General features: G+C 44.8%; 1 protein-coding gene across 1 annotated transcript in view; it reads left to right on the top strand.

The window, feature by feature from the left end:
* malrd1 (MAM and LDL receptor class A domain containing 1) overlaps positions 1–25,746 on the top strand; it is a 408,505-nt gene that overhangs the window by 87,138 nt on the left and 295,621 nt on the right. The window contains exon 9 of the mRNA XM_085987833.1: positions 14,494–14,785. Coding sequence (XP_085843959.1) covers positions 14,494–14,785 — 292 coding nt within the window. The remainder of the gene's footprint in view (positions 1–14,493; positions 14,786–25,746) is intronic.

Below are 25,746 nucleotides of genomic sequence, written 5' to 3'. Positions count from 1 at the left end.
ACAGGCTGTGAGGAAGTGCATCTCTGTCTCAACTACTCCCAGACTGCAGTGAGAGCATATCCTGTCTTCTCTTGGCAGCCTGGTTTGCTTGTGTCTGCCTTTTTCGATCGCTAGGCTATGTTCGCTAAGTCTGTACCTTGTCAAGGTTCTTCTCAGTTTGTTATCCTTTACCATGGTCAGGTAATCAGCCATGTTGTATTGTCTGTTTAGGGCCAAGTAGCAATTGAGTTTGCTCTGGGCCTTTGTTGTTTCTGCCCAATATGTCAGATATTTTTCCTTTTGCTTAGCGACGATTGTGTTGGGTCGAATTCTTTGTGTTACCCTGTCACTGTCCTGGGACTGGTTATTGTTAGTGTTGTTAGTAGTTACTTCACTGAGTCCCAGGACTAGTTGACTGAGGGTATTTTTCTTTATGGTCAGCTCTTGGCATTTCAGGGCGTCGTAGTGATAGCATTGGGGGTTGCTCATTTGTAGGTGATTCCAAAATTTGGTGGCTCTTTTTTGGATAGTGATTATTAATGGATATTGGCCTAGTTCCGCCCTGCATGCATTGTTTACTGTTTTCCTTTGAGTCCGGAGGATACTTTTACAGAATTCTGCATGTAGGATCTCAATTGGGTGTTTGTCCCATTTTGCAAATTCTTGTTGTGTTAGCGGTCCCCATACCTCACTGCCATAGAGTGCAATTGGTTCAATTACTCACACCCTCCAAGTGATAAGTGACCTCCCTATTCTTCCTACCAAAATGTAATACCTCACATTTATCTGTGTTGAACTTCATTTGCCAATTATTTCTTGGGGTGGTGGAGATGACACTGACTGCTTCAACAACTGCTGCTTCCTGCCCTCAATCCCCCAAAGTCTTTCCCTTCTAGCCCTTATTTCAGCCAGTAAAACATCAACAGATATATTTGAGAATCTGGGAGCCTTATCTACTGCTGTCCCCTCCTCCCCCGAGGCTGCTGCTCTCCAAAAAGACAGGTCCCCCTTTAATTAGCTGCAGCACCACCACTCTAGTTCCCTCAACCCCAGTGGTGCTAACACAAAGAAGAAATGGTATTACTGTTCTTAGCACACTCCAAAGGCCTAATTAGGAATACCACAAGAAGAAAACCAGCAAGTTAACAGCGTAGTCACGTGAGCTGGCAAAGACCCTCCTCACCACTAGTCTGCCAGTGAGAGGAGAATCACGGCCACTTGCCTGAATGAGTGCAGCTCCAACAACACTCAAGAAGCTTGACACCATCCAGGACAAAGCAGCCTGCTTGATTGACACCCCATCCACCACCTTAAACATTCATTCCCTCCACCAGCGGCGTACCATGGCTGCAGTGTATACTATCTACAAGATGCACTGCAACAACTCACCAAGGCTTCTTCGGCAGCACCTCCCAAACCTGCGACCTCTTCCACCTAGAAGGACAAGGGCAGCAGGCGCATGGGAACACCACCACCTCCAAGTTCCCCTCCAAGTCACACACCATCCTAACTTGGAAATATATCACCGTTCCTTCATCGTCGCTGGGTCAAAATCTCAGAACTCCCTCCCTAACAGCACTGTGGGAGTACCTTCACCACACGGACTGCAGCGGTTCAAAAAGGTGACTCAACACCACCTTCTCAAGGGCAACTAGGGATGGGTAATTAATTTAAATTAATTAAAGGGTAAGTCAAGGCAGGACAGCTCGACCCCGTGGCATGCTCCTCCTGTGCTATGTGGGAAATCAGGGACACTTCCTGTGTCCCTGACGACCATGTGTGCGGGAAGTGTATCCAGCTGCAGCTACTGACAGACTGCATTGCAGCACTGAAGCTGTCAATGGATACATACTGGAGCATTTGCGATGCTGAGGACATTGTGGATAGCACGTTTAGGGAGTTGGTCACACCGCAGGTAAAGGCTGCACAGGCAGGAAGGGAATGGGTGACCACCAGGCAGAGTAGTAGGCGCAGGCAGGTAGTGCAGGGGTCCCCTGTGGCCATCCCCCTCTCAAACAGATATACCACTTTGGATATTGTTGAGGGAGATGGCTTATCGGGGGAAGGCAGCAGCAGCTAACATCCTGGCACCAGGGGTGGTTCTGCTGCACAGGATGGGAGGAAAAAACTGGGAGAGCTATAGTGATAGGGGATTCTATTGAAAGAGGAATAGATAGGTGTTTCTGCGGCCGCAAATGAGACTCCAGGATGGTATATTGCCTCACTGGTGCAAGGGTCAAGGATGTCTCAGGGTGGCTGCAGGGCATTCTGGAGGGGGAGGGTGAACAACCAGTTGTCATGGTGCATATAGGTACCGACAATATAGGTAAAATACGGGATGAGGTCCTTAAAGCTGAATATAGGGAGTTAGGAGATAAATTAAAAAATAGGACCTCAAATGAAGTAATCTGAGGATTGCTACCAGAGCCACGTGCTAGTCAGAGTAGAAATAGAAGGATATTTCAGGTGAATTCATGGCTAAAGGAATGGTGCAAGGGGGAGGGATTCAAATTCCTGGGACATTGGTACCGGTTCTGGGAGAGGTGGGACCAGTACAAACTGGACAGTTTGCACCTGGGCAGGACCGGGACTGATGTCCTAGCTGGAGTGTTTGCTAGTGCTGTTGGGGAGGGTTTAAACTAAAATGGCAGGGGGTTGTGAACCTGTGCAGGGAGACAGAGGAAAGGGAAGCAAGGATAGAAACAAAAGACAGGAAGGAGAAAAGCAAAAGTGGAAGGCAGAGAAATCAAGAGTGTAAATCAAACAGGTATAAATAATAATTCAAAAAGGACTAAGAGTGTTAAAAAAACAAACCTGAAGGCTTTGTGTCTTAATGCGAGGAGCATTCGTAATAAGGTGGATGAATTAGCTGCGCAAATAAAAGTAAACGGATATGCTGTAATTGGAATTACGGAGACATGGCTCCAGTGTGACCCAAGGCTTGGAATTCAACATCCAGGGGTATTCAATATTCAGGAAGGACAGGCAAAAAGGAAAAGGAGGTGGGGTAGCATTGCTGGTTAAAGAGGAGATTAACACAATAGTAAGGAAGGATATTAGCTCTGATGATGTGGAATCTGTATGGGTAGAACTGAGAAATACCAAGGGGCAGAAAACTTTAGTGGGAATTTTATACAGACCCCCAAAGAGTAATGCTGAGGTTGGGGATGGCATTAAATGGGAAATTAGAGACGTGTGCAATAAGGGCACAGCAGTTATCATGGGTGACTTTAATTTACATATAGATTGGGCGAACCAAATTAGTAACAATAATGTGGAGGAGGAATTCCTAGAGTGTATACGGGATGGTTTCCTGGACCAATATGTCGAGGAACCAACTAGAGATCAGGCCATCTAAGACTGGGTATTATGTAATGAGAAAGGATTAATTAGCAATGTTGTTGTGCGAGGCCCCTTGGGGAGGAGCGATCATAATATGATAGAATTCTTCATTAAAATGGAGAGTGAAGTAGTTGACTCAGAGACTAGGGTTCTGAAATTAAACAAAGGAAACTACGATGGTATGAGGCACGAGTTGGCTAGGATGGATTGGGCAATGTTACTTAAAGGGTTGACGGTGGATAGGCAATGGCAAACATTTAAAGATCACATGGATGAACTAAAGAATTTTGTACATCCCTGTTTGGCATAAAAATAAAACAAAAAAGTTGGCCTAACCGTGGCTAACAAGGGAAATTAGGGATAGCATAAGATCCAAGGAGAGGACATATAAATTGGCCAGACAAAGCAGCAAACCTGAGGATTGGGAGCAGTTTAGGATTCAGCAATGGAGGACAAAGGGATTAATTAAGAGGGGGAAAATGAGTATCAGAGTAAGATTGCAGGGAACATAAAAACTGACTGTAAAAGCTTTTATAGATATGTGAAGAGAAAAAGATTGGTCAAGTCAAGCGTAGGTCCCTTGCAGTCAGAATCAGGGGAATTTCTAATGGGGAACAAAGAAATGGCAGGTCAATTAAATACATACTTTGGTTCTGTCTTCACAAAGGAGGACACATAACCTTCCAGAGATTTCGGGGAACATAGGGTCTAATGAGAGGGAGGAATTGAATGAAATCAGTATTTGTAGGGAAATGCTGTTAGGGAAATTGATGGGAATGAAGGCCGATAACTCCCCAAAGCCTGATAATCTACATCCTAGGGTACTTAAGGAAGTGGCCCTAGAAATAGTAGATGCATTGCTGGTCATCTTCCAAAATTCTATAGTCTCTGGAATAGTTCCCATGGATTGGAGGGTAGCTAATGTAACCCCACTATTTAAAAAAAGGTGGTAGAGAGAAAACGGGGAATTATAGACCGGTAAGCCTGACATCGGTAGTGGGGAAAATGCTAGAGTCCATTATAAAAGATCTAATAGCAGAGCACTTGGAAAACAGTGACAGGATCGGACAAATTCAACATGGATTTACAAAAGGTAAATCATGCTTGACTAATCTACTGGAATTTTTTGAGGATGTAACTGGTAGAATAGATAAGGTAGAACCAGTGGATGTGGTGTATTTGGACTTTCAGAAGGCTTCCGATAAGGTCCCGCATAAGAGATTGGCGTGCAACGTTGAAGCACATGGGATTGGGGGTAAGATACTGACTTGGATAGAGAACTGGTTGGCAGACAGGAAGCAAAGAGTTGGAATAAATGGGTCCTTTTCTGAGTGGCAGGCAGTGACTAGTGGGGTACCGCAGTGATCGGTGCTAGGACCGCAGCTATTCACAATATATATTAATTGACGTAATAAAACTCACTACGCACTTGGTTTGAGCATAAAGCAAGGCTTTAATCAACTTGTTTCAGAACATGGAGGTCCAGTTGTACTTCACTAGTTCCTTGTCTTACAAAATGCCCCTGGGAAGCTGGGGCCGATACCCGAGTATTTATACTCCTTGGACGGCGCCACCAGCTGGCCGTCCAGCGTATTTCACAAATAGTTTCTTGATGAATGATGAGATTTATAACATTAATGATCTAGACGAGGGAACTAGATGTAATATCTCCAAGTTTGCAGATGACACAAAGGTGTGTGTGTGTGCTGTGAGGAGGATGCAGAGAAACTCCAGTATGATTTGGACAGGTTGGGTGATTGGGCAGATGCATGGCAAATGCAGTATAATGTGGATAAATGCGAGGTTATCCACTTTGGTGGCAAAAACAGGAAGACAGATTATTATCTGAATGGCAATAGATTGGGAAAAGGGGAAGTGCAACGAGACCTGGGTGTCGTTGTGCACCAGTCACTGAAGGTAAGCATGTAGATGCAGCAGGCGGTTAAGAAGGCAAATGGTATGTTGGCCTTCATAGCGAGAGGATTTGAGTGCAGGAGCAAGGATGTCTTGCTGCAGTTATACAGGGCCTTGGTGAGACCACACCTTGAGTATTGTGTGCAGTTTTGGTCACCTTATCTGAGGAAGGATGTTCTTGCCATGGAGGGAGTGCAGCAAAGATTCACCAGACTGATACCTGGGATGGCAGGAATGACGTATGAAGAGAGAGTGAGTCGATTAGGCTTATATTCGCTAGAGCTTAGAAGAATGAGAGGGGATCTAATTGAAACTTATAAAATTCTAACAGGACTAGACAGACTAGATGCAGGAAGGATGTTCCCGATGTTCCCGATGGCGGGGGAGTCCAGAACCAGTGGTCACAGTCTAAGGATAAGGGGTAAGCCATTTAGGACTGAGATGAGGAGGAAGTTCTTCACCCAGAGAGTGGTGAACCTGTGGAATTCACTACTATAGAAGGCAGTTGAGGCCAGCTTGTTAAATATATTCAAGAAGGAGTTAGATATATTTCTTAAGGCTAAAGGGATCAAGGGATATGGGGAGAAAGCAGGGACAGGGTACTGAATTTGGATGATCAGCCATGATCTCATTAAATGGTGGAACAGGCTCGAGGGGCCGAATGGCCTACTCCTGCTCCTATCTTCTATGTTTCTAAATGCTGACCTTGCCAGCGACGCCCACATCCCATGAATGAATTTAAAAAAATCAAAGGGCTATCCAACTTCCACTAGGGATGTCACTTCCTTAACAATGGCAGAGTTCGGTTGGGCATGATCTACCGTTATGAAACCATGTAGGCTGTCACTTCCCAGGTTATTTTCAGACAGGTAATTCTAAACTTTCTTTCTAATTATCAATTTCATTAATTTGCCAGTTATTGATGCAAGATTATTGGGTCTGTAGCTACCCAGGTTAGTTTTATTGCCTTTCTTGAATATTAGTTACAATATTAGCTTGTCTCCAATCCAGTGGGACCTCCCCTATATTGTCTCATGATTTGTCCCCTATATGTCACCAGCTATTTTTCCCCAGTCTCACTTAGCACCCTTGGGTGTATATCATCTGTCCATGGGGAGTCACTGGTTTTAAGCTCTTTGAGACGATTTAAATTGTTCATTTAAGTGCCATCAACCTCCTATAATTGGTGGCATGCTAATAGCCAGCTAATATTCTCAAGTGATATCTCAAGGATCTAATTGTTTGGTATATATCTGTTAACTATTTTGGCTCAGTTTTAACCCTATATGCATCCTTAAAGGATCTCAATCCTCCTTCACTAACCCTCTTGCTGTTAATACAGAAATATTTCTTACTCTCATGATTGGCTTCCACAGCTATGCTCATTTCTAGGGCCCTCTTTGCCTTCTGCCTTTTGTACTCTATTTTTAGAGATTTCCGTGGTTTCCCACATTTTTCTCTCCCCCAGACTTTGGCCCAGAAATTCGGGTCGGGGGCTTCCCGCGGGTGCAAGCCCCCGACCTACACTTACCTAGCGCGCCGGCAGTTGACCTCTTGGCCTGCGTGGAATTCCTCTCCGAGGCCTGTCCTAGAGGCCGGCGCGCTGTGCTGGCGTGTCCCAGGGGCGTAGTTAGTGCAATGCATCCCCTGGGATCACGTGAGCAACAGGCAGCCAATCGGAGCAGGGAATGCTCCATTCATAAGTCTTGACAGATAGACCTGTCAAACGTATAAATGCTGAAGCTGTAAAACTGTACTTTACCTTCAAATAATTCTTTTTTTAAATCACACTTTGTAAATAAGCTATAAATGACATTAAATAACTATTTTAAACAAAAATTTAAATTTTTGAAAAAAATAATTTTATAAAAAAACGGGGCTAAAAATAAACTTACCTTGCTTTAAAGTATTTAAAAGTAAAAAACCTGTGGAAAACAGTTTTAATTTTAAATAATTGACCACTTACCTTTGAAAATGAAGTCCTTACGGCTGCTTTTTACATTTCTAAAATGTACAGATTTACCCGCACATTAAAACCTGTAAAAAAAAAGGAAGTTCAACGCGCACGCGCAGACTCCCGCGCGCACGCGTTCGACCTCTGAACCCCTTGGTTCAGAGAATCGGAAGTGCCGGTTTCCCGCGCATGCATCGTGCATGCAAGATTCCAGCACTTCCATCGGGTCCACGCGTGAGTACTCCGTCCGTACTCACGTGTTGGGACCCGAATTTCTGGGCCTTCGTTTTTCTTACTTGCTTTTATTTTGTCTTGTCTTACTTTTACTGCCCTATATCGACTTCTAGAATTGAGTAAGTCAGGGATTTAACAATAGCATCCCCTTGTGATAAGGACACAGATATTCATGTTTCTTGCATATGTATTGCTTGAATTTCTCCAATAGCGGGCTGAGGTGAGGCGAGGCTTAAATTATGAAGGGATGGAACTGACTGTTTCCAGTGATTGAGGGGTTTAGAATGAGGGGACATATAGGGGGTTATTTTGTGAAAGGGTGAAAACAGGCGGTAAATGGGTGCTGTGCTAATAAGACACGTCTGTTTGAAAGTCTGGTTTTAGCTCACAATCTTGGACCTAATTGCTGATTACCATAATTTGAACTTGCCTGGAGGTGCTAAATCAGACACCTGCAGGTTTAGCACTCAAGCGCTGATTAGACACAATATTCGTGCAGCAGTATATGTGGGCTCCACGCACCCACTTTCACTGAAGGTGTGGACCGCGATTTTGACAGCGCTCAGCGGACCCGATTGGTGGCGGGTCAGCTGTGAAATTTAATATGATTGACAGCGGGCCGGGAACCTGCTGTCAAAATGCGCACACCTGCATTTCCTGATGTCGGGTCTGCCAGCAGCGGGGAACCCAATTCAAATCATTAGTGGCTTATTTACAGCCACTTAACAATGCTTTTTTTCCCAGCTTTTTAACTTTCACAGGTCACCCACGGGTTTCCCGCTGTGCTTAGACCTTGTCAGTGAAGCTGAAGTGGGAGGTCAGTGGCCATTGAATCAGCTGATAAGTTGACAGCTTCAAATGTCAATTCAAAGCTCCTAGCTGATTGAGAAATGTTCCCTTAGCCACTAGCTTCTCGAAACTGCATTTCCACTACCGATTCAGAATTCGATAAGTCTCCATGCGGTCTGACCTCATTACCCCTCCCACCATTGACAGATCGCTTCTGTCATCTCTACTTCACCTGCCATCTATTCCATCAGCACGGGTGCACTTTATACTCTCTCACCTTGGTCCTCAGAATCAGACCACAATCAGTGCCAAAATCAGCACCACCAAGCATACCAGCAGTACAAACAACAATACCAACCTTCTCCGCAATCAATTGATGCTGCATAGGACACAGGGCATCAGCACCCGACCACATTGCTGTACGGGATACCAGGGATGGCATCACCATGGCCACATTTACTTAACTTGATGCTGCACAATCTGGCTGCCATATGATGCGCCAGATTGGCACCACCCCACACCAACAACATAAAGCATTCCTACAATGCCCAAGCCATTCCTTTCACACTCACCACCATTGTGTGGGGTACCGTTATGTCTCGCCATTCACTGCAACTCACGAATTCACCTCCAAAGGTGCACACAAATCTGTCCAAGAAAGCAAAATGTTGAAAATAAAGATTTCAATGTTTGACAGCACATTAACAGAAACTTCACATGAACATTGGCTAAAACACCCAAGTGGCTACCCTTCTGTATTGTTAGTTGGTATGATTGGACTAGGATGAGTGTGAGTGTGAGGGGTGGCTAGTGGGATGGGGATGTGATAATGTAGATAGAGAGGGATGGGTGGAGGTGTAAGGTAAGTTGGTGTGAGTAAGGATGTGCAGGAGTATGGTAGGGAAGGCAGAGTGATGGGGATGTGATGAGTGGCACAGCAGGATGAGGTTGAGTGTGGCTTGGCAGTAACATTTCGTGATCTACTGAGATCATTGAAAGGTTTGTGCCACTGCAGCCTGGTCCTCCTGACCACATCCCTGCTTGTGTCTCCCTGTGCAATGTGCAACCAGGCTCATACCGGCTCTCTGCAAGAACACTTCAGCTAGTCCCACTCTCCTGCCCTTTCCCCATAGCCCTGCACATTTTTTCCTTCAGGTACTTAACCAATTCCCTTTTGAAAGCCACGATTGAGTCTGCCTCCACCACCCTTTCAGGCAGTGCATTCCAGATCCTAACCACTCACTGCGTAAAAACGTTTTTCCTCATGTCACCTTTGGTTCTTCTGTCAATCGCCTTAAATCGGTGTCCTCTGGTTCTCGACCCTTCCGCCAATTGGAACAGTTTCTCTCTATCTACTCTGTCTAGACTCCTCATGATTTTGATAACTTGTTTACTCCCAATCAGCTGGTCGCTGTTAGGAGAGGGCGTTAGTTCAAATGCTAGCCACAAAAATGCTGTGTAGCCTCCTTAATGAGTGCTAGCAGGCAATCTAAGTGGCAATCAGCCCTTTAACACTGCTTCAGGTGGCCATTCCTAGCACAAGCTTCAACTCCTTTACCAAGATGGCGTTTTGCGCTAAATGCAGGCTAAACTGGCGCTTCAGCTTAAGACCACATCTTGGCCACCTCGGAAGCTATTTAGCATCTAAATTATCTGGGGAAAACCACCCCCAAAAGATTAAATGTAAGAGATCTAGAATGGAGAGTAGGAGAAATCTTTTTACACAGAGTTGTGAGGCTGTGGAATGCATTTGCAGTTAGTGATTGAAGCAGAGATTATGTCCACATTTAAGATAGGTGGTTGAAGGAAAGGGGAGTAACAAAATATGGGAACAGGTTGGGCTCATGATTACTACTCACGTGAAGCATAAACATTAACATGGACTGGATGGGTCAAATGGCCTGTTTCTGTGCTGTAACTTCGATCTAAGTTTATCTAAGTGAACATACAGAACAACATTTACAATCAGATTTTCTTAGTTCAATTGGTACAACTTATCTCTGCATTAGGAATTTCCTTGAGTACTTCCTCCAGTTGATTTGTTCTGTCATGTCTTGAAGTTGGCCCTTTAAAAGTTATATGCCTGAGTAATAGTTTACAAAATTGGTTTATCCCAGACTATCTTAAATTGAATCTTGTTATGGCTACTGTTACACACTGGTGCCATTACTTTCATTCTCAGCATGCTAGCTAGGTCACTTGCCATTACCAGGTCAATGTGTGAGGTACCTTTTGTCTAATGCAGTAGGTCAGAAAGCAGTCATGCATTACATTCACTAGTTTAGTTGCTAGGCTGCATGGCATTCCCAATTTATATTAGGTCTATTATAGTCCTCCATAAGTCTGACCTTTCTGTTCACATAGGCCATCCTTATCTCCTCTTAGAGTCTTTATATTTATTTTGACCTAGTGCTCCCTTTGCACAACATACTTCCAGTGAAGAAATCTTGCTCGAAAACTTGCCCTGCACCAATGGAAGTAATTCCTTTATCTTCCAGATGTTTCTGACATACAGAGCTATTCCACCTTTTTTCCTGACTACTCTGTTCTTCCTGAACAGTCAAAACCCTTGTATTCTGTACTCATCTCCACCAGTAAGGGCTAATTGTGTTTCTGAGATATCTATTACATCATAGTTCCCAGTACCTCAACGACCTTGAGTTCAGTCAGCTTGTTGGTTTAACATTTTCTTCACAGGTTTACTTTCCTTATTTGATCTTTCTTATTAATTTCCTTTCTTTTTTGATCAGTTTTGTTTCCCCCTTGCCGTACTACTTTAAATTATTTCTGCAAGAACATTGGGACAATCTAGTTCGGTTGAAGCTGGTCTCGTCCAAACACCTTCACCTCGCTCAGTTTGAAACTGTCCCATCTACACCATCTCTCTAACCAATCGTTGACGTATCTAAACCTTTTTTGCCCGTTTGATCCAGTGCATGGCACCAGGAGAAATCCTGAGATTGCTACCTTTGAGGTCTTGCATTTGAACCTAGAATTTAACTCCTCAAATTTCCTCTGCAAAACCTCTATATCTTTGATTCCTAAATGAACTGGATTTTGGCTGTTTATCTTTCTTTTCTAGAGGTTTATACACTTGACATCAGGAAGACAACACATTTAGGATTCCTAATCATGGCTGCAAATCAAGCTATTCTGATTTGGAGCAATGACCAGGTGTCAGCCTTGGCTCAGTGGTAGCACATGTTTCTGAGTCAGAACATTGTGGGTTCAAGATCTACTCCAGAGACTTGAGCACATAACCGAAGCTGACATTTGAAGCGATGAAATTTTGTTATTGGGGTCTAATTGTGTGGCTAACTGTAATGTATTGCTCTATTGCTCGAAACTTGTAAGCAAAATTAAAGCCATGGGATTAAAGGGACAGTGGCAGCGTGGATACGTAATTGGCTAAGGGACAGAAAGTAGAGAGCAGTGGTGAACGGTTGTTTTTCAGACTGGAGAAAAATATACAGTGATGTTCCCCAGTGGTTGGTATTAGGACCACTGCTCTTCTTGATATATATTAGTGACCTGGACTTGGGTATAAAGGGCATCATTTCAGTGTTTGCAGATGATACGAAACTCAAAAATATAGTAAACAATGAGGAGGAGAGAACACTCCAGTGCAGTACTGAGGGAGTGCTGCACTGTCGGAGGTGCCATCTTTCGGATGAGACATTAAACCGAGGCCCCATCTGCTCTCTAAGGTGGACATAAAAGATCCCATGGCACTATTTTGAAGAAGAACAGGGGAGTTATCCCTGGTGTCCTGGCCAATATTTATCCCTCAACCAACATCACAAAAACAGATTCTTATTCTTAGGCAGTCCCTCGGAACCGAGATGACTTGCTTCCACACTAAAAATGAGTTCTCAGGTGACTGATGAGTCCAATGCGGGACCTACAGTCTCTGTCACACGTGGGGCAGATGGTGGTTGAAGGGGCGAGTGGGTGGGGTGCTTAGGCTGATGTGCGCCCCTTCCGCTGTTTGTGCTTGGCTTCTGCTTGCTCCCAGCGAAGAGACTCGAGGTGTTTGGCGCCTTCCCGGATGCTTCTCCTCCACTTTCTGCGGTCTTGGGCCAGGGATTCCCAGATGTCAGTGGGAATGTTGCACTTTTTCAAGGAGGCTTTGAGGGTGTCCTTGAAATGTTTCCTCTGCCCACCTGGGGCTCTCTTGCCATGTCGGAGCTCCGAGTAGAGCGCTTGTTTTGGGAGTCTCATATCGGGCATGCGGACGATGTGGCCCGTCCATCGGAGCTGATCGAGCGTGGTCAAAGCTTCGATGCTGGGGATGTTGGCCTGCGCAAGAACAATGACGTTGGTGCGCCTATCCTGCCAATGGATTGGCAGGATCTTGTGGAGGCAGCGTTGGTGGTACCTCTCCAGTGCTTTGAGGTGCCTGCCAGATTATCTGGTCATTATCACATTACTGTTTGTGGAAGCTTGCTGTGCACAAATTAGCTGCTGCATCTCCTATATTACAACAGTGACTACACTTCAAAAGTACTTAATTGGCTGTAAAGCGCTTTGAGACGTCCGGAGGTGGTGAAAGGCACTATATAAATGCAAGTCTTTCTTTCTTCTTTCTTTCTGACAGACTTCAGGAGGACATAGGCAGACTGGTGAAATGGGCAGAAACATGGCAGAGGCAATTTAATGCAGAGAAGTGTGAAGTGATACATTTTGGTAGGAAGAATGAGGCAAGACAATATAAACTAAATGGTACAATTTTAAAGGGGGTGCAGGAACAGAAAGACCTGGGGGGTGTATGTTCACAAATCCTTGAAGGTGGCAGGACAAGTTGAGAAGGCTGTTAAAAAATCATATGGCTTTATTAATAGAGGCATTAGAGTAAAAAAGTAAGGAAGTAATGCTAAACTTTTATAAACCACTGGTTAGGCCTCAGATGGAGTATTGCATTCAATTATGGGCACCACATTTTAGGAAGGATGTTAAGGCCATGGAGATGGTGCAGAAGAGATTTACTAGAATGGTACCAGGGATGAGGCACTTCAGTTATATGGAGAGACTGGAGAAGGTGGGGTTATTCTCCTTAGAGCAGAAAAGGTTAAGGGGAGATTTGAAAGAGGTGTTCAAAATCATTAATGGTTTTGATAGATTAAATAAGGAGAAACTGTTTCCAGTGGCAGAAGGGTTGATAACCAGAGGACACAGATTTAAGGTGACTGTCAAAAGAATTAGAGGCAACATGAAGAATTTTTTTTTACACAGTGAGTTGTGATCTGGAAAGCACTGCCTTAAAGGGTGGAGAAGCTGATTCAATCGTAATTTTCAAAAGGGAATTGGATAAATACTTGAAGGGAAATTTTTTTACAGGGCTATGGAGAAAGCAGGGGAGAGGGACTAATTGGATAGCTCTTTCAAAGAGCTGGCACAGGCATGATGGGCTGAATGGCCTCCATCTGTGCGGTAGCATTCTATGATTCTAGGATTCTATGATGACCTTTCTCCACATTAAAAATGGAAACTGTACCACTATATAAAAAAGAGTGCGTGTTAGCCTGTGTCAGGATTGTGTGTGTGAGAGTAGTAAGTGAGAAAATGTGTGAGATAGTGAGTGTAAAAAGATTTTGAAAGAATCTGTAAGAGAATTGTAATTGTGTCAGATTGGGTTTGCAAGAGCAGGGTGCATGGCCGAATTTATAGGCCATGAGGTCCAAGGACACCTGTTCCTTCCAAGCGTGCTACACTTACCACATGTCCTGTCTCAAATTACTCAGATACGGTATTCCAAACTGTTGTTTTCTGCAAGAAATCTATCGAATTTGCATTTGAATGAATCAATACTAACTGCTTCCACCTTGGCTCTAGGGAGTCTGTTCCATAGATTGACCACTTGCTCACTGAAATATTGTTTCTGCAGATAAGTTTTAAATTTACCCCTTTTCAAACATAGGCTGTGAGGGCTGATTTTACTGTTCTGGAAAGAAAGAAAGACTTGCATTTCTATAGCGCCTTTCACGACCACCGGACGTCCCAAAGTGCTTTACAGCCAATGAGGTACTTTTGAAGTGTAGTCACTGTTGTAAAGGAGGAAACAGGGCGCGAATTACAGTATGTAAATTGTGCTGCCGTTGCACATGTTGCTTTATATGCAAAAATTGCGGACATCCAGAAGATGCTATTGAATTTCATTATTTTCAAATATTTACTGCCTGTTCCAGCTGAAAAGTACAGTATGTTATTAATCATTATGCAAGATCTCAAACTCATTGTTCACAAAGCTCTCCAGTTGACAATGTCATTGCTTTATCTTGCAGATTCTTTTCTATTACCATATGGCAGGAGATATTATTGGGTCATTGATAGTATACCAAGTGATCTTACCAGATTATCGCACATTACTTTTCAACTTAACTGGGGACCAAGGCCATTACTGGAAGCGAGCTGAAATCCTTCTCAGTGCTGATGAGGACTTTGAGATAATGTTCGAAGGATGGGTCGGGAAGGGGTCAAAAGGAGTCATATCACTTGATGACATCACCTTCACAAAGGAATGCATCAGTTCCTCCATTGCATTTCATAAGGAACCCACTCCACTTCCTCCAACAGGTATGTGATAGCCAATTAATTAAATTATGTTTAAACAAGATTTCCATGTTAATTAAAACAAGTCAGCTAGCATAGGCATTCAGAATATCTGGCTCATATTAAAATTGGACTGCAGGACCAATGGGCTGCCCAGTGCTTTCAGTGAAAAGAACTGGATTTGAAGAGGTCTTTTTTACTTCATGTATTGTGAAACTTTTTTGTCTTTGGATTTGTAGAAACCTTACAAATAATAAAGTCATGAGAAACACATAAATATTAATAGCACAAAAACTAAAAATGTTAGTTTATTTGATTATTCATGATGTGGAGCTTGATTTTGACTATTTGCCTCTTGATTTTTTAGTGCCTTTGGACCTAATTTTCAAGTTTCTAGGTTGAGAAGGATGGCTGTGCTCCTCAGTGAAGGTGCAGATGTGCCAGCACAAATAAAAGCATTAATATTAACATTGCAGCTTTAAAGCATTCTTGCAAACCCACCTCATACTTAGCCTAAAAAATATAGGGGGAGAACTTCGGTATCCAATTATCGGCCGGGTGCAAAGTTTAGCGCCTGGTGCTAATTATTGCCTCCGACTGCAAACTTGGTTTCTATCACCCTGGAGGTGATTGGAGCGCTAAATCAGGCGCTACACACCTCTCTTAAGGCGCTAATGCCGAGGAGCGAGGCGCTACCTCAGAGCGCTGGCGAAGCTCATGTGATGTCAGTCAGCAAAGGAACACAGACACAATGGCGCCGGCTGGTTCTTAAAGGGAAGGGTTGATCTTGCTCTCCACCGCACCCTGCTCTTTACAGCCTTGAATCTCGGGCTGGAGAGACCTGTACATCAAATCTGCTGGAAAGAACAATGGAGAGGCCCAGGGAAAGAGCTCAGAGTGCAGCCCCCACAATCTCTTCTAAATCGATGCAAGGAAGTGCAAATCAAAATGAACCTGCAAAATGCTGCTCAGTACCCAAAACTCCTTCACACAGCGGTGAATCTCTCCAGAAGTCTCTCTCTCCCTCTCAGAATGCGTGGTGCAAAAATGTCACCGACAAAAAAAGGCAGGAAGCGGCTGCCTTTAAATAGCGCTCCCCCAGTCCCTTCCCGACTGCAAAACGCTCCCCTCTACCTGTCATTGCTAACGGTAGGCGGTAAGACAGGGGGCGCCATTCAATATCCAGTCCGGGGCGCTACCGGGGCGTTGCACGCTCGACTGATGTCATGATCTGCGGGCGCAGGAGATCATGGCAGTAGTGTTTGGCGCCGCCGCAAAATGTCTGGTCAATTTCGTGAGCGGCGCAAACATTGCCACGTCCGGGCGCTAGTTGCTTTGCGCCCCATTAGCGCCCTCTTAGGGCGCTAATGGGAGGCACAAAGCAACTGAATTTTTCTCCCATAATGTCATGGTAGGAAGCCATCACTCTATATAGCACAATAGATTTTTACAAAAGATGCATCCCAAGAGATGTACAATCCCATAGATCTGAAGCATGCTTCATAATGAAGTACTATCAGGGGGCTGTGTGCATAAAAATGCAGATTTCATTGAAGTGCAAGTGCCCAATTGTCTAGAATTTCAAAAGTGTCCTGCCATAATCCATCCTGTGACCTGATTTATTGTGGTTTAAATAACTTCAGGGCTAACTTTTTGCCCTCTGCTCAATTTAGCGGAAAAGTGGATGAGTTACAAAGTGGTGTACAATCAGGAGGAAGTGCCAACGGACTACCTGTTAGTGTTTGGTGCTGCTCTGAGGATTCTTCCCCCTCCAAGAAAGGAATAAAAAGATTAAGTAAAAAGTGTGAAAAGGTTTCTTTTTTTCCTTGTTAAAGTCATAAATGATGAACCCATAGCTGAAAACAAATTGAAAAGCGGATGTTTTACTGCAGGTCAGACTTGCCGTTAGTGAGATTAACAAAGTGGTAGATTTTGAAGTATCAGATGCAACAAGGTCCAATTTCTACCACGTGATGTGTTCGAGCACCAGAATTTTTCTTTGGTATCACTGGGGAATAGCCCTGATGTTTAGCGGTACCAGGATGGGGTTCTGCAGCACTGGACTGGGGGTGCTGGGGCTTGGCAGCATGGTGAGTTGTTGGGCAACACCGTGGAGAGGAAACCTAGAATGTGGCATAACTGGGGGTGGAACATTGGGCTGATTCATTTATTGATGGGTTCATGGAGGGTGATTTTTGTGGTGTATGTGCCTTTAAGAGCAATTGTGGTGTATGTGCCTTTAAGAGCCCCAGGTGTGCGTAATGCCGGTAATTGCCACTTGGGCTATATAAGCCTGTGTATTGTGTATATCCTTTAGAACCCCCCCCAGACTTGCTTAGTAAATACCTATGAACCAACTCCTGTCTTCATCGACACATGGACACCACAGTGGCGACGAAGTGGAAACGGACTTACCTGCAATTCGGCAGCACCTCAAGGACATCGATTCCTCCAGCGTCCAGAAGACTCAAGGAAGTAATAGAAACTGTGGTTTCACCAGCTGGCCAAGCTGGTGGCAGGTACTGCGCTAATCCTTCCTGGGCGTCAGGCTGGGGCTCCAGTGTCGGGCTCTACAGCTGAGACAGGCAGCGAAATCGGAGGCAAGCAATAACGGACTGGGAGGGTGCACTCGGGAGACGGCCGGCGCGGCAAGCAGGTCAGCGTTTAGACCTCCGTCGGGAACGAGTCTCCAACAGTGAATAAACGGAAACCACAGTAAAACAGCGTTGTTATCGGTAGCAGCGGCGGGAAAGCGCAGGAAGCGCCATATCGTTGCTACAGAGAGAAAAAAAAAAGCGCGGGAAGCGCCATATTTTTTTTTTGAAATGCCTAAGTCTGGCAATATTGATGCTTTTGATAACGAAACAGAGCCTAACTTTGGCAATATTGATGTTTTTGATAACAAGATAGAGAATTGGACCACATATGTAGAAAGAGTGGAGGGGTTTTGCACCGCAAATGGAATAGAAGATGAAAAAAAAGCTTCAGTGCTTCTGGATCTAATGGGCGCAGAAACATACAAGCTGTTACGCAACTTAATCACTCCAGCCGAACCGATGGACAAGAATTTTGAGGAGATTGTTGATACCCTACACTGCCAATTCGAGGCAGGACTGGCAGATTCTCTGCAAGACAAATTCATCTGCGATCCCCTAAGTGTAGAAACACAAAAAAAGGTATCTTCTGGAAAAGATTTAACACTGGACAAGGCTTTCAGTGCAATAGGAGCGGCAAAGATACAGCAAAGGCCACAGGACTTCGGCACCCATGAAATGACACGGGGTTTCAAGAGATGTTATCGCTGCGGCAGATCCAACCATGACCAGAGGGATTGCTGGTTCAAAGAAAAAGCATGCAGGCGATGCGGAAAGATGGGACACATTCCACGTGTATGCCAATCTGAAAATAAAAAATCCACTAACGGGAAAAGAATCAATAAGGAAAAGCACAGAAAGGTACAAATGATGACGGACAGTAGCTCCAAAGACCAGAAGAGCGATAGCGACTCCGGGAACAAGAGACTAAGCTCTCTCAAATTACATAATGTAATTGCCAATGAAGATTACCAGACCATTTGGGTTACCCTCATAATAGCAGGGTCCCCAGTTAAAATGGAGCTAGATACAGGATCAGCTCTAACCGTAATAAATCGACGCGATTACGAGAGGCTATTTTCGCATATACCTCTAAAAGACACATCCATTATCTTAAAAACATATACGGGGCAGAAAGTATACCCCAAAGGAAAAATAAAGGTGCCTGTGGTATACAATGGCAAAGAAATACAAAAGTTGTATTTATACATTCTACAAGATGGTGGTCCACCGTTGTTGGGACGTGAATGGATAAGGAAGATACGTTTAGACTGGCACTCCATTCAGGCACTGACGGTGACCAGTAAGGAAAAAAACAAGGATGACATCATACCTGAACGATTAAAAGACATCTTGGCCAACGCCAAAGAAGTGTTTCAAGAGAAACTAGGAACCTTGAAAGGCATCACCGCCTCAATAAAAGTGGAAGATGCAGCAATTCCAAAAATTTTTAAGGCAAGACCGGTGCCATACGCAATACGTCCGGCAGTCGAGGCAGAGCTGGAGAATTTGGAAAAGGCAGGCGTATTATCCAAAATAGATTGGAGCGAATGGGCAACACCCATCGTTCCAGTCATGAAAAAAGCATTGAAAAATAACTCTGAGGAACAGAGAAAAATTCGCATCTGTGGGGACTTTAAGGTGACTGTAAACCCGGTCCTTCACACGGTACAGTATCCTCTTCCGAGGATAGAAGATATTTTCGCCTCACTATCCGGAGGAAAACGTTTCACAAAAATTGACTTGGCACAGGCATATCTACAGATGGAGGTTGAGGAGACCTCGAAAAAGTATCTCACAATAAACACACACAAAGGCCTGTACCAGTACAATCGACTGATTTTTGGAGTAGCATCAGCTCCAGCTATCTGGCAAAGAGCTATGGAGCAAGTCCTGCAAGGGATTCCGGGGACTCAGTGTTACCTAGACGACATCCTTATAACAGGAGAAAACGACAACGAGCACCTTGCCAATTTGGAGCAGGTGCTCACTAGGCTGAAAGAACGGGGCCTACGAGCAAATCGCCCCAAGTGCGAATTTTTCCGAAATCAGATATCATATTGTGGCCACATAATTAATAAGGAAGGGTTGCATAAGTCACCTGAAAAAATTGAAGCAGTTATAAAAGCCCCAGCACCTGAAAATGTTTCACAATTGAGGTCATTTCTGGGATTAATAAATTACTATCATAAATTTTTACCGAACTTATCAACTATTCTACACCCTCTTAATGATCTTCTACACACAGGAGTGATTTGGAAATGGAACGAAGACTGTAAACGTGCCTTCCATAAATGTAAAGACTTAATCACATCCGAGAAAGTTTTGGCTCATTACAACCCATCACTACCAATCAGACTGGCGTGCGATGCATCCCCTTACGGCATAGGAGCGGTATTGTCCCATAGATTCCCTGATGGCTCGGAACGGCCGATAGCTTTTGCGTCACGCTCATTGAACTCAGCTGAGCATAACTATTCCCAGATAGACAGGGAAGCACTCAGCCTGGTATGGGGAGTGAAGAAATTCAACCATTACCTACACGGACAAAAATTTACCTTGCTGACTGACCATCAACCCCTCATCTCCATATTCAACCCTAAGAAAGGTGTCCCCATTATGACGGCACAAAGACTACAGAGGTGGTCCCTTTTTCTAGGGGCACACCAATACAACATTGAGTACAAAGGGTCAAAACAGCATGGGAATGCTGACGGTTTATCGCGCCTGCCGTTGCCAACGATAGAAGAGGCACCTACAGTAGACCCAGTAGAGATATTCCACTCTACCATAGTGGAATGTCTACCGGTGACAAATTCTGCCATTGAAAGGGAGACCAGAAATGACCCTACTCTCTCACGGGTCTACGATTTAACAATGAAGGGATGGCCAGCACATGGCGAACCACTGTTGCCAGCATTCTCGCAAAGAAGAGAACAGCTGTCAGTGTGCCGAGGAACCTTGATGTGTGGATCCAGAGTGGTGATTCCACCCAAACTCCAGGATAAAGTGCTAAAGGAGCTTCACGAGGGGCATCTGGGTGGAGTGAAAATGAAGAACCTAGCTAGGGCGTTTGTATGGTGGCCAGGTATCGATGGAGACATCGAAGACATGACCAAGAGCTGCCTAGGATGCCAGAAGGTCCAAAATGCTCCGCCACAGGCCCCTCTACATCCATGGGAGTGGCCCTCATCTCCCTGGCAAAGGGTGCACATCGACTTTGCTGGTCCATTTATGGACTCAATGTTCTTAATCGCAGTTGATGCACACTCCAAGTGGCCGGAGGTAATAAAGATGTCCTCCACCACCACGGAAAAAACCATCACAGTATTAAGGACCATATTTGCCAGGAATGGGCTGCCAGAACAGATATGTTCTGATAATGGACCGCAATTTGTGTCCGAAGAATTCAGAAAGTTCTTAAAGAACAATGGGGTAAAGCACTACACGTCCGCCCCATACCATCCCGCCACCAATGGATTGGCTGAAAGGTTTGTCCAGACCTTCAAGAAGGCCATAAAGGCCATGGGTAATGAAGACATAAAACTTCAGCACAAGGTGGATAACTTCTTATTTGCATATAGGAATGCAACACATATGGTTACAAACCAAACTCCCGCCATGATGTTCTACAATAGAAACCTAAGATGCCGGCTGGATTTGGTCAAGCCCAACATCCGAAGGGACGTGGAGAACCGGCAGTTTCAGGGCATGAATGAAAGGCCAATTAGGGCCTTCCAGATAGGCCAACCGGTTTTGGCCCGGGACTACCGTACCGAGAAATGGCAGCCTGGAACTATCTGCACACGACTAGGACCACTGATGTATACCGTGGACATCGGAGAAAGCATAATAAGGCGCCATGCTGACCAAATCATCAAGTCATCCGAAAAGGGACAACCTACACCACCACGCTATACATCTAACGATGAAGTAGAGATACCCATATCTACCTCCGATCCGGTGATACTGGAACCCGATGAACCCGACACTGGCCTTCAAGCCGAATCAGCCTTGCCAGAAGAACCTTCTACACCACCAGAAACTACTACACCCCCGAGGCGTTATCCGGACCGAGTCAGGAAGCCTCCTGAGAGACTAACTTATAATTAATTAATACAGCAATGTATATTATTTTGCATATAACATGTAATTAATAATTACTTAAAATATGATGTACTGGTTAGCTAGAAGGGGAGGAATTGTGGTGTATGTGCCTTTAAGAGCAATTGTGGTGTATGTGCCTTTAAGAGCCCCAGGTGTGCGTAATGCCGGTAATTGCCACTTGGGCTATATAAGCCTGTGGATTGTGTATATCCTTTAGAACCCCCCCCAGACTTGCTTAGTAAATACCTATGAACCAACTCCTGTCTTCAGTGTCTTTATCTACACACGGACACCACAATTTTCAATTGTCAGCCATCACATTTACAGTTGTCTGGCAGTTGAAAATGGTAGGGAAGCAGTGGCCACACCTTGGACACCCAAGGCCCACCTGGTGCAATTTTCAGGTGGGCCTGTAGATGAATACAAGAATGAGAGGCCTAGAAACTCCCAGTGATGACATTATACGGGTGTGGCCTGCCTCTGACCTGTGACCAGTAACACAGAGGAAAACTAGTTCCAGGTCGCAGTGATGTCTCTTGATTCCTGATTTGCATGGAAACACCTCTCAGAAGCACAATGAAACAGGCTCCCAGTGTCAAAGCATTGCCCAATTTTTCCTCCGATGTATGCCCATAAAATAGGTGTATTTGGGACATCCAGAGCAGGACAATCACCTGTAATAGCTTTTATATGAAGCCTACTCAAATTTATCATCCAGTTTGTATTCAAATCATTAAAAAAAAGACAAATTTAAATATTTTATGCATTGTTTGCCTTTAATGCTCTTGCTCCCTCCAAATCACTCACTGTCTCCCACCTTTGTCATTCCCCAGCATAGTCTCCATGTTCTTTCCATCAAGTCAGAGCGCCCTAAATTTGAGCATTCCTGGCACTATTGGTCCAGTCATTCATCATGACATTTGGCTTAACCATGTCATGTATTACTGTGTCTTGCTCTCTTCATCCAAAACCGTCGAATACTCCACGATCACCCTGGAGGACAAGGACAAACCAAAGCTCCTTCTCTACGCAACTAGCCAGCCTTCTGAACCTCCTTTCCTCCACCCTCGTATCGGAAACAAAGTGCAAAGGGCTCTTCATCTCAAACACTGAGAGCATCAGTGCAGACAAGGCCATAACCTGGTGTATTTAGGTCCTGAACAAATTTCTGCCCTATCCACTGCATTCCAGAATGACTTGCACCAGAAGTGCACCACCAGGGTGTGGATTTCCAGAGGCCAATTTTTTTTCCATTTGAGTTGAACATAAACCAAAGTTGTAAACAGTGTCATATTTGTCATAATTGAACTCTGTCTCTGTCTGTTTCTCTCTTTCTCTCTCTTTCCCACACACATACGTACACACACACACACATATGTACACACACACACACACATGCGTACACACCCACACACATAAGTACGTACACACACACACACATACGTACACACACACACACATACGTACACACACACACACACATACATGCATGGTCACAAAGAGAGCCAAGAACTTTGGAGAGGAGAGGAAGTTTGGAGATGGGTTGATTGTTAGTGAGGTCAGAAAGGTTTCTGAGGTAATGCATTTGGGGAGGGCTAACAAGGCAAGGGAATACACAATAAATAGTAGGAAACTGAAAAATGTAGAGGAACAAAGGGACCTTGGAGTGCATGTCCACAGATCCCTGAAGCTAGCAGGACAGGTAGATAAGGTGATTAAGAAGGGATATGGAATACTTTCCTTTATTAGCCAAGGCATAGAATATAAGAGGTTATGCTAGAACTGTATAAAACATTAGTTAGGCCGCAGCTAGAATACTACGTACAGTTCTGGTCACCACATTACAGGAAAGATGTGATTGCACTAGAGAGGGTACAGAGGAGATTTACGAGGATGTTGTCAGGACTGGAGAATCTTAGCTATGAGGAAATATTAGATAGGCTGGGCTGTGTTTTTTTGGTACAGAGGAGGCAGAGGGGAGATTTAATTGAGGTGTATAAAATTATGAGGGGCCTAGATAGAGTGGATAGGAAGGACCTATTTCCCTAAGCAGAGAGGCCAATAACCAGGGGACATAGATTTAATATAATTGGTAGAAAGATTACATAGGATTACATAGGATATACGGCACAGAAACAGGCCATTTGGCCCAACCAGTCCCTGCAGGCGTTTATGCTCCACTCGAGCCTCCTCCAGTCTTTCCTTATCTAAATCTATCAGCGTAACCCTCTATTCCCTTCTCCCTCATATGCTTGTCTAGCCTCCCCTTAAATACATCCATACTACTCACCTCGACCACTCCCTGTGGTAGCGAGTTCCACATTCTCACCACTCTTTGGGTAAAGAAGTTTCTTCTGAATTCCCTGTTGGATTTCTTGGTGACTATCTTATATTGATGGCCTCTAGTTATGCTCTTCCCCACAAGTGGAAAAAATCTCTCTGTATCCACTCTATCAAATTTTTTCATAATTTTAAAGACCTCTATTGGGATTAGAGAGGAGTTGAGGAGAACCTTTTTCACCCAGAGGCTGGTGAGGGTCTGGAACTCAATGCCTGAAAGGGTGGTAGAGGCAGAAATCCTCATTGCATTTAAAAGTACTTGGATATGCACTTGAAGTGCCATAACCTACAAGGCTACAGACCAAGAGCTGGAAAGTAGGATTAGGCTGGATGGCTCTTTTTTGGCCGGCACGGACACAATGGGTTGAATGGCCTCCTTCTGTGCCATAAACTTCTATTCTATGATTAAGATGTTTATTTTGGTGGATGATGATGGTGGCTTTGAAAGAGTAGGGAGAGGGAACTATTTACCATATCAATTAGCATGGGAGCCAGGAAGGGAAGTTGGATGATCAGTTTGGAAATGGGGTTGAGGGAGCAGGAGGTGGATCTCATGAACATAATTCGCTTGGCGAGGATGGGAGGGGGAGATAGGGAGAAGCTAGAAAGACAGGGGAACCAAGGCTAGGGTGTGTAGGGGTTGTTGGTTGGGTGGTCGGTTTGGCCCGGGCCTGACCCAGTGGACGTTTTCGAGGCGTCCCCACACTCCCACTTAGTTCTGACACTGGGATCTTACCAGGCAGCTGATGCGCAGAATAACAAGCTCGAGACAGACAAGCAGGTGAAAGGTTAAAATAATAATGGTTTTATTGAGAGAAAAATAAAACAAAACAAGCAAGCAGAGAAATTAATTGGTTCAACGATACTAAACCAAGGCTACACTCTATACACTTTAAAAAGAAAAAAAAAGGAATACTATATATTCAAAACAGAGGGCACGCGAGTGCAGGAAGGAGTACGACACATCGAGGGGTATCACACATTAACACTCCCCTTAGCCTTATCCCCACCTCCTACACTATCCCTAACCTAGGTCGAACTAAAGGGGGGGTCAGACTCTCATGCTCACCCAACGCATTGGAACAAAGGCCTTTAGGTTGTCCTGGGACTGCAGCTTTAGTTGGTCTGGCCTGGTAAAGTTCAGTGTGCACTGGTCACACACTCTCCCGTCAGTCAGGTAGTGGATCTTCCTCCTTGGCTGGGTGAAAAGGCTTCCCTCCTGGGTCGGGCTGCGCCATTTAGCGAGGCCCGCTTTGGGCTCCGGTCCGTACCGGGATGGTGCACTCCGTCCCGTGTCTTCCTGGTTCCACTCTGAATCCCTGCCTGAGGTGGTGGGCACGGGGTGGGGGGGAACAGTCAGGTTTAAATCGGGAGGCAGTACGGACCGGGAGCGTCGCCTGCTTACCAAAGCATGGGCCTGCTGCGCATAGCCTTCCCCGTTTTGGAGACTGCTTCTCCCAGTAGAGTCCTCGAAGTTTCCCTTTTGCAGTGAAGTCCCAGGATGAAATCGAAGTGAAGTGTAGAAGCTGTCTCTCCCGAAGTGTGTTCCAAGTCGAAGTGTCTCGAACTGCTCTTTCTGTCTGCTTGCTAAAAACAGTTATACTCTCTCGATCTGCCTTGCCTCCCCCAGATCGAGAGGTGTCCCAGGTTACTTCGTTAACTGTAAATGGCTGCAAAACGGCCGATTTCCCACTAACGGCCTTATCACTGGCCCTCATTGTTTTTGGTTTCAGTCACACAATGGTGTCTCTGGTGCCTAGTCCTCTAAAACGGTTTCTGATATGATTGGATCTGTTAGGATGGGCCCGATGATGGTTTTAACTAGCTTAACCCTGATTGCAGTGCAACCAGGTTCATTGTTCTTACCGGCCTACTGGCGACTTGCTATTACATATTCAATTCCATGTCTGGCCTGCAATCCACATAGGGACTGTGGAATTCCAG

This window comes from Somniosus microcephalus, chromosome 5, assembly GCF_052327205.1.
Source record: "Somniosus microcephalus isolate GS21.2 chromosome 5, FLI_Smic_1.0, whole genome shotgun sequence".
In the NCBI taxonomy this organism is placed as follows: Eukaryota; Metazoa; Chordata; class Chondrichthyes; order Squaliformes; family Somniosidae; genus Somniosus; species Somniosus microcephalus.
Note: the sequence above shows the minus strand (reverse complement) of the source record. Positions and strands in the feature narration are given on the sequence as shown.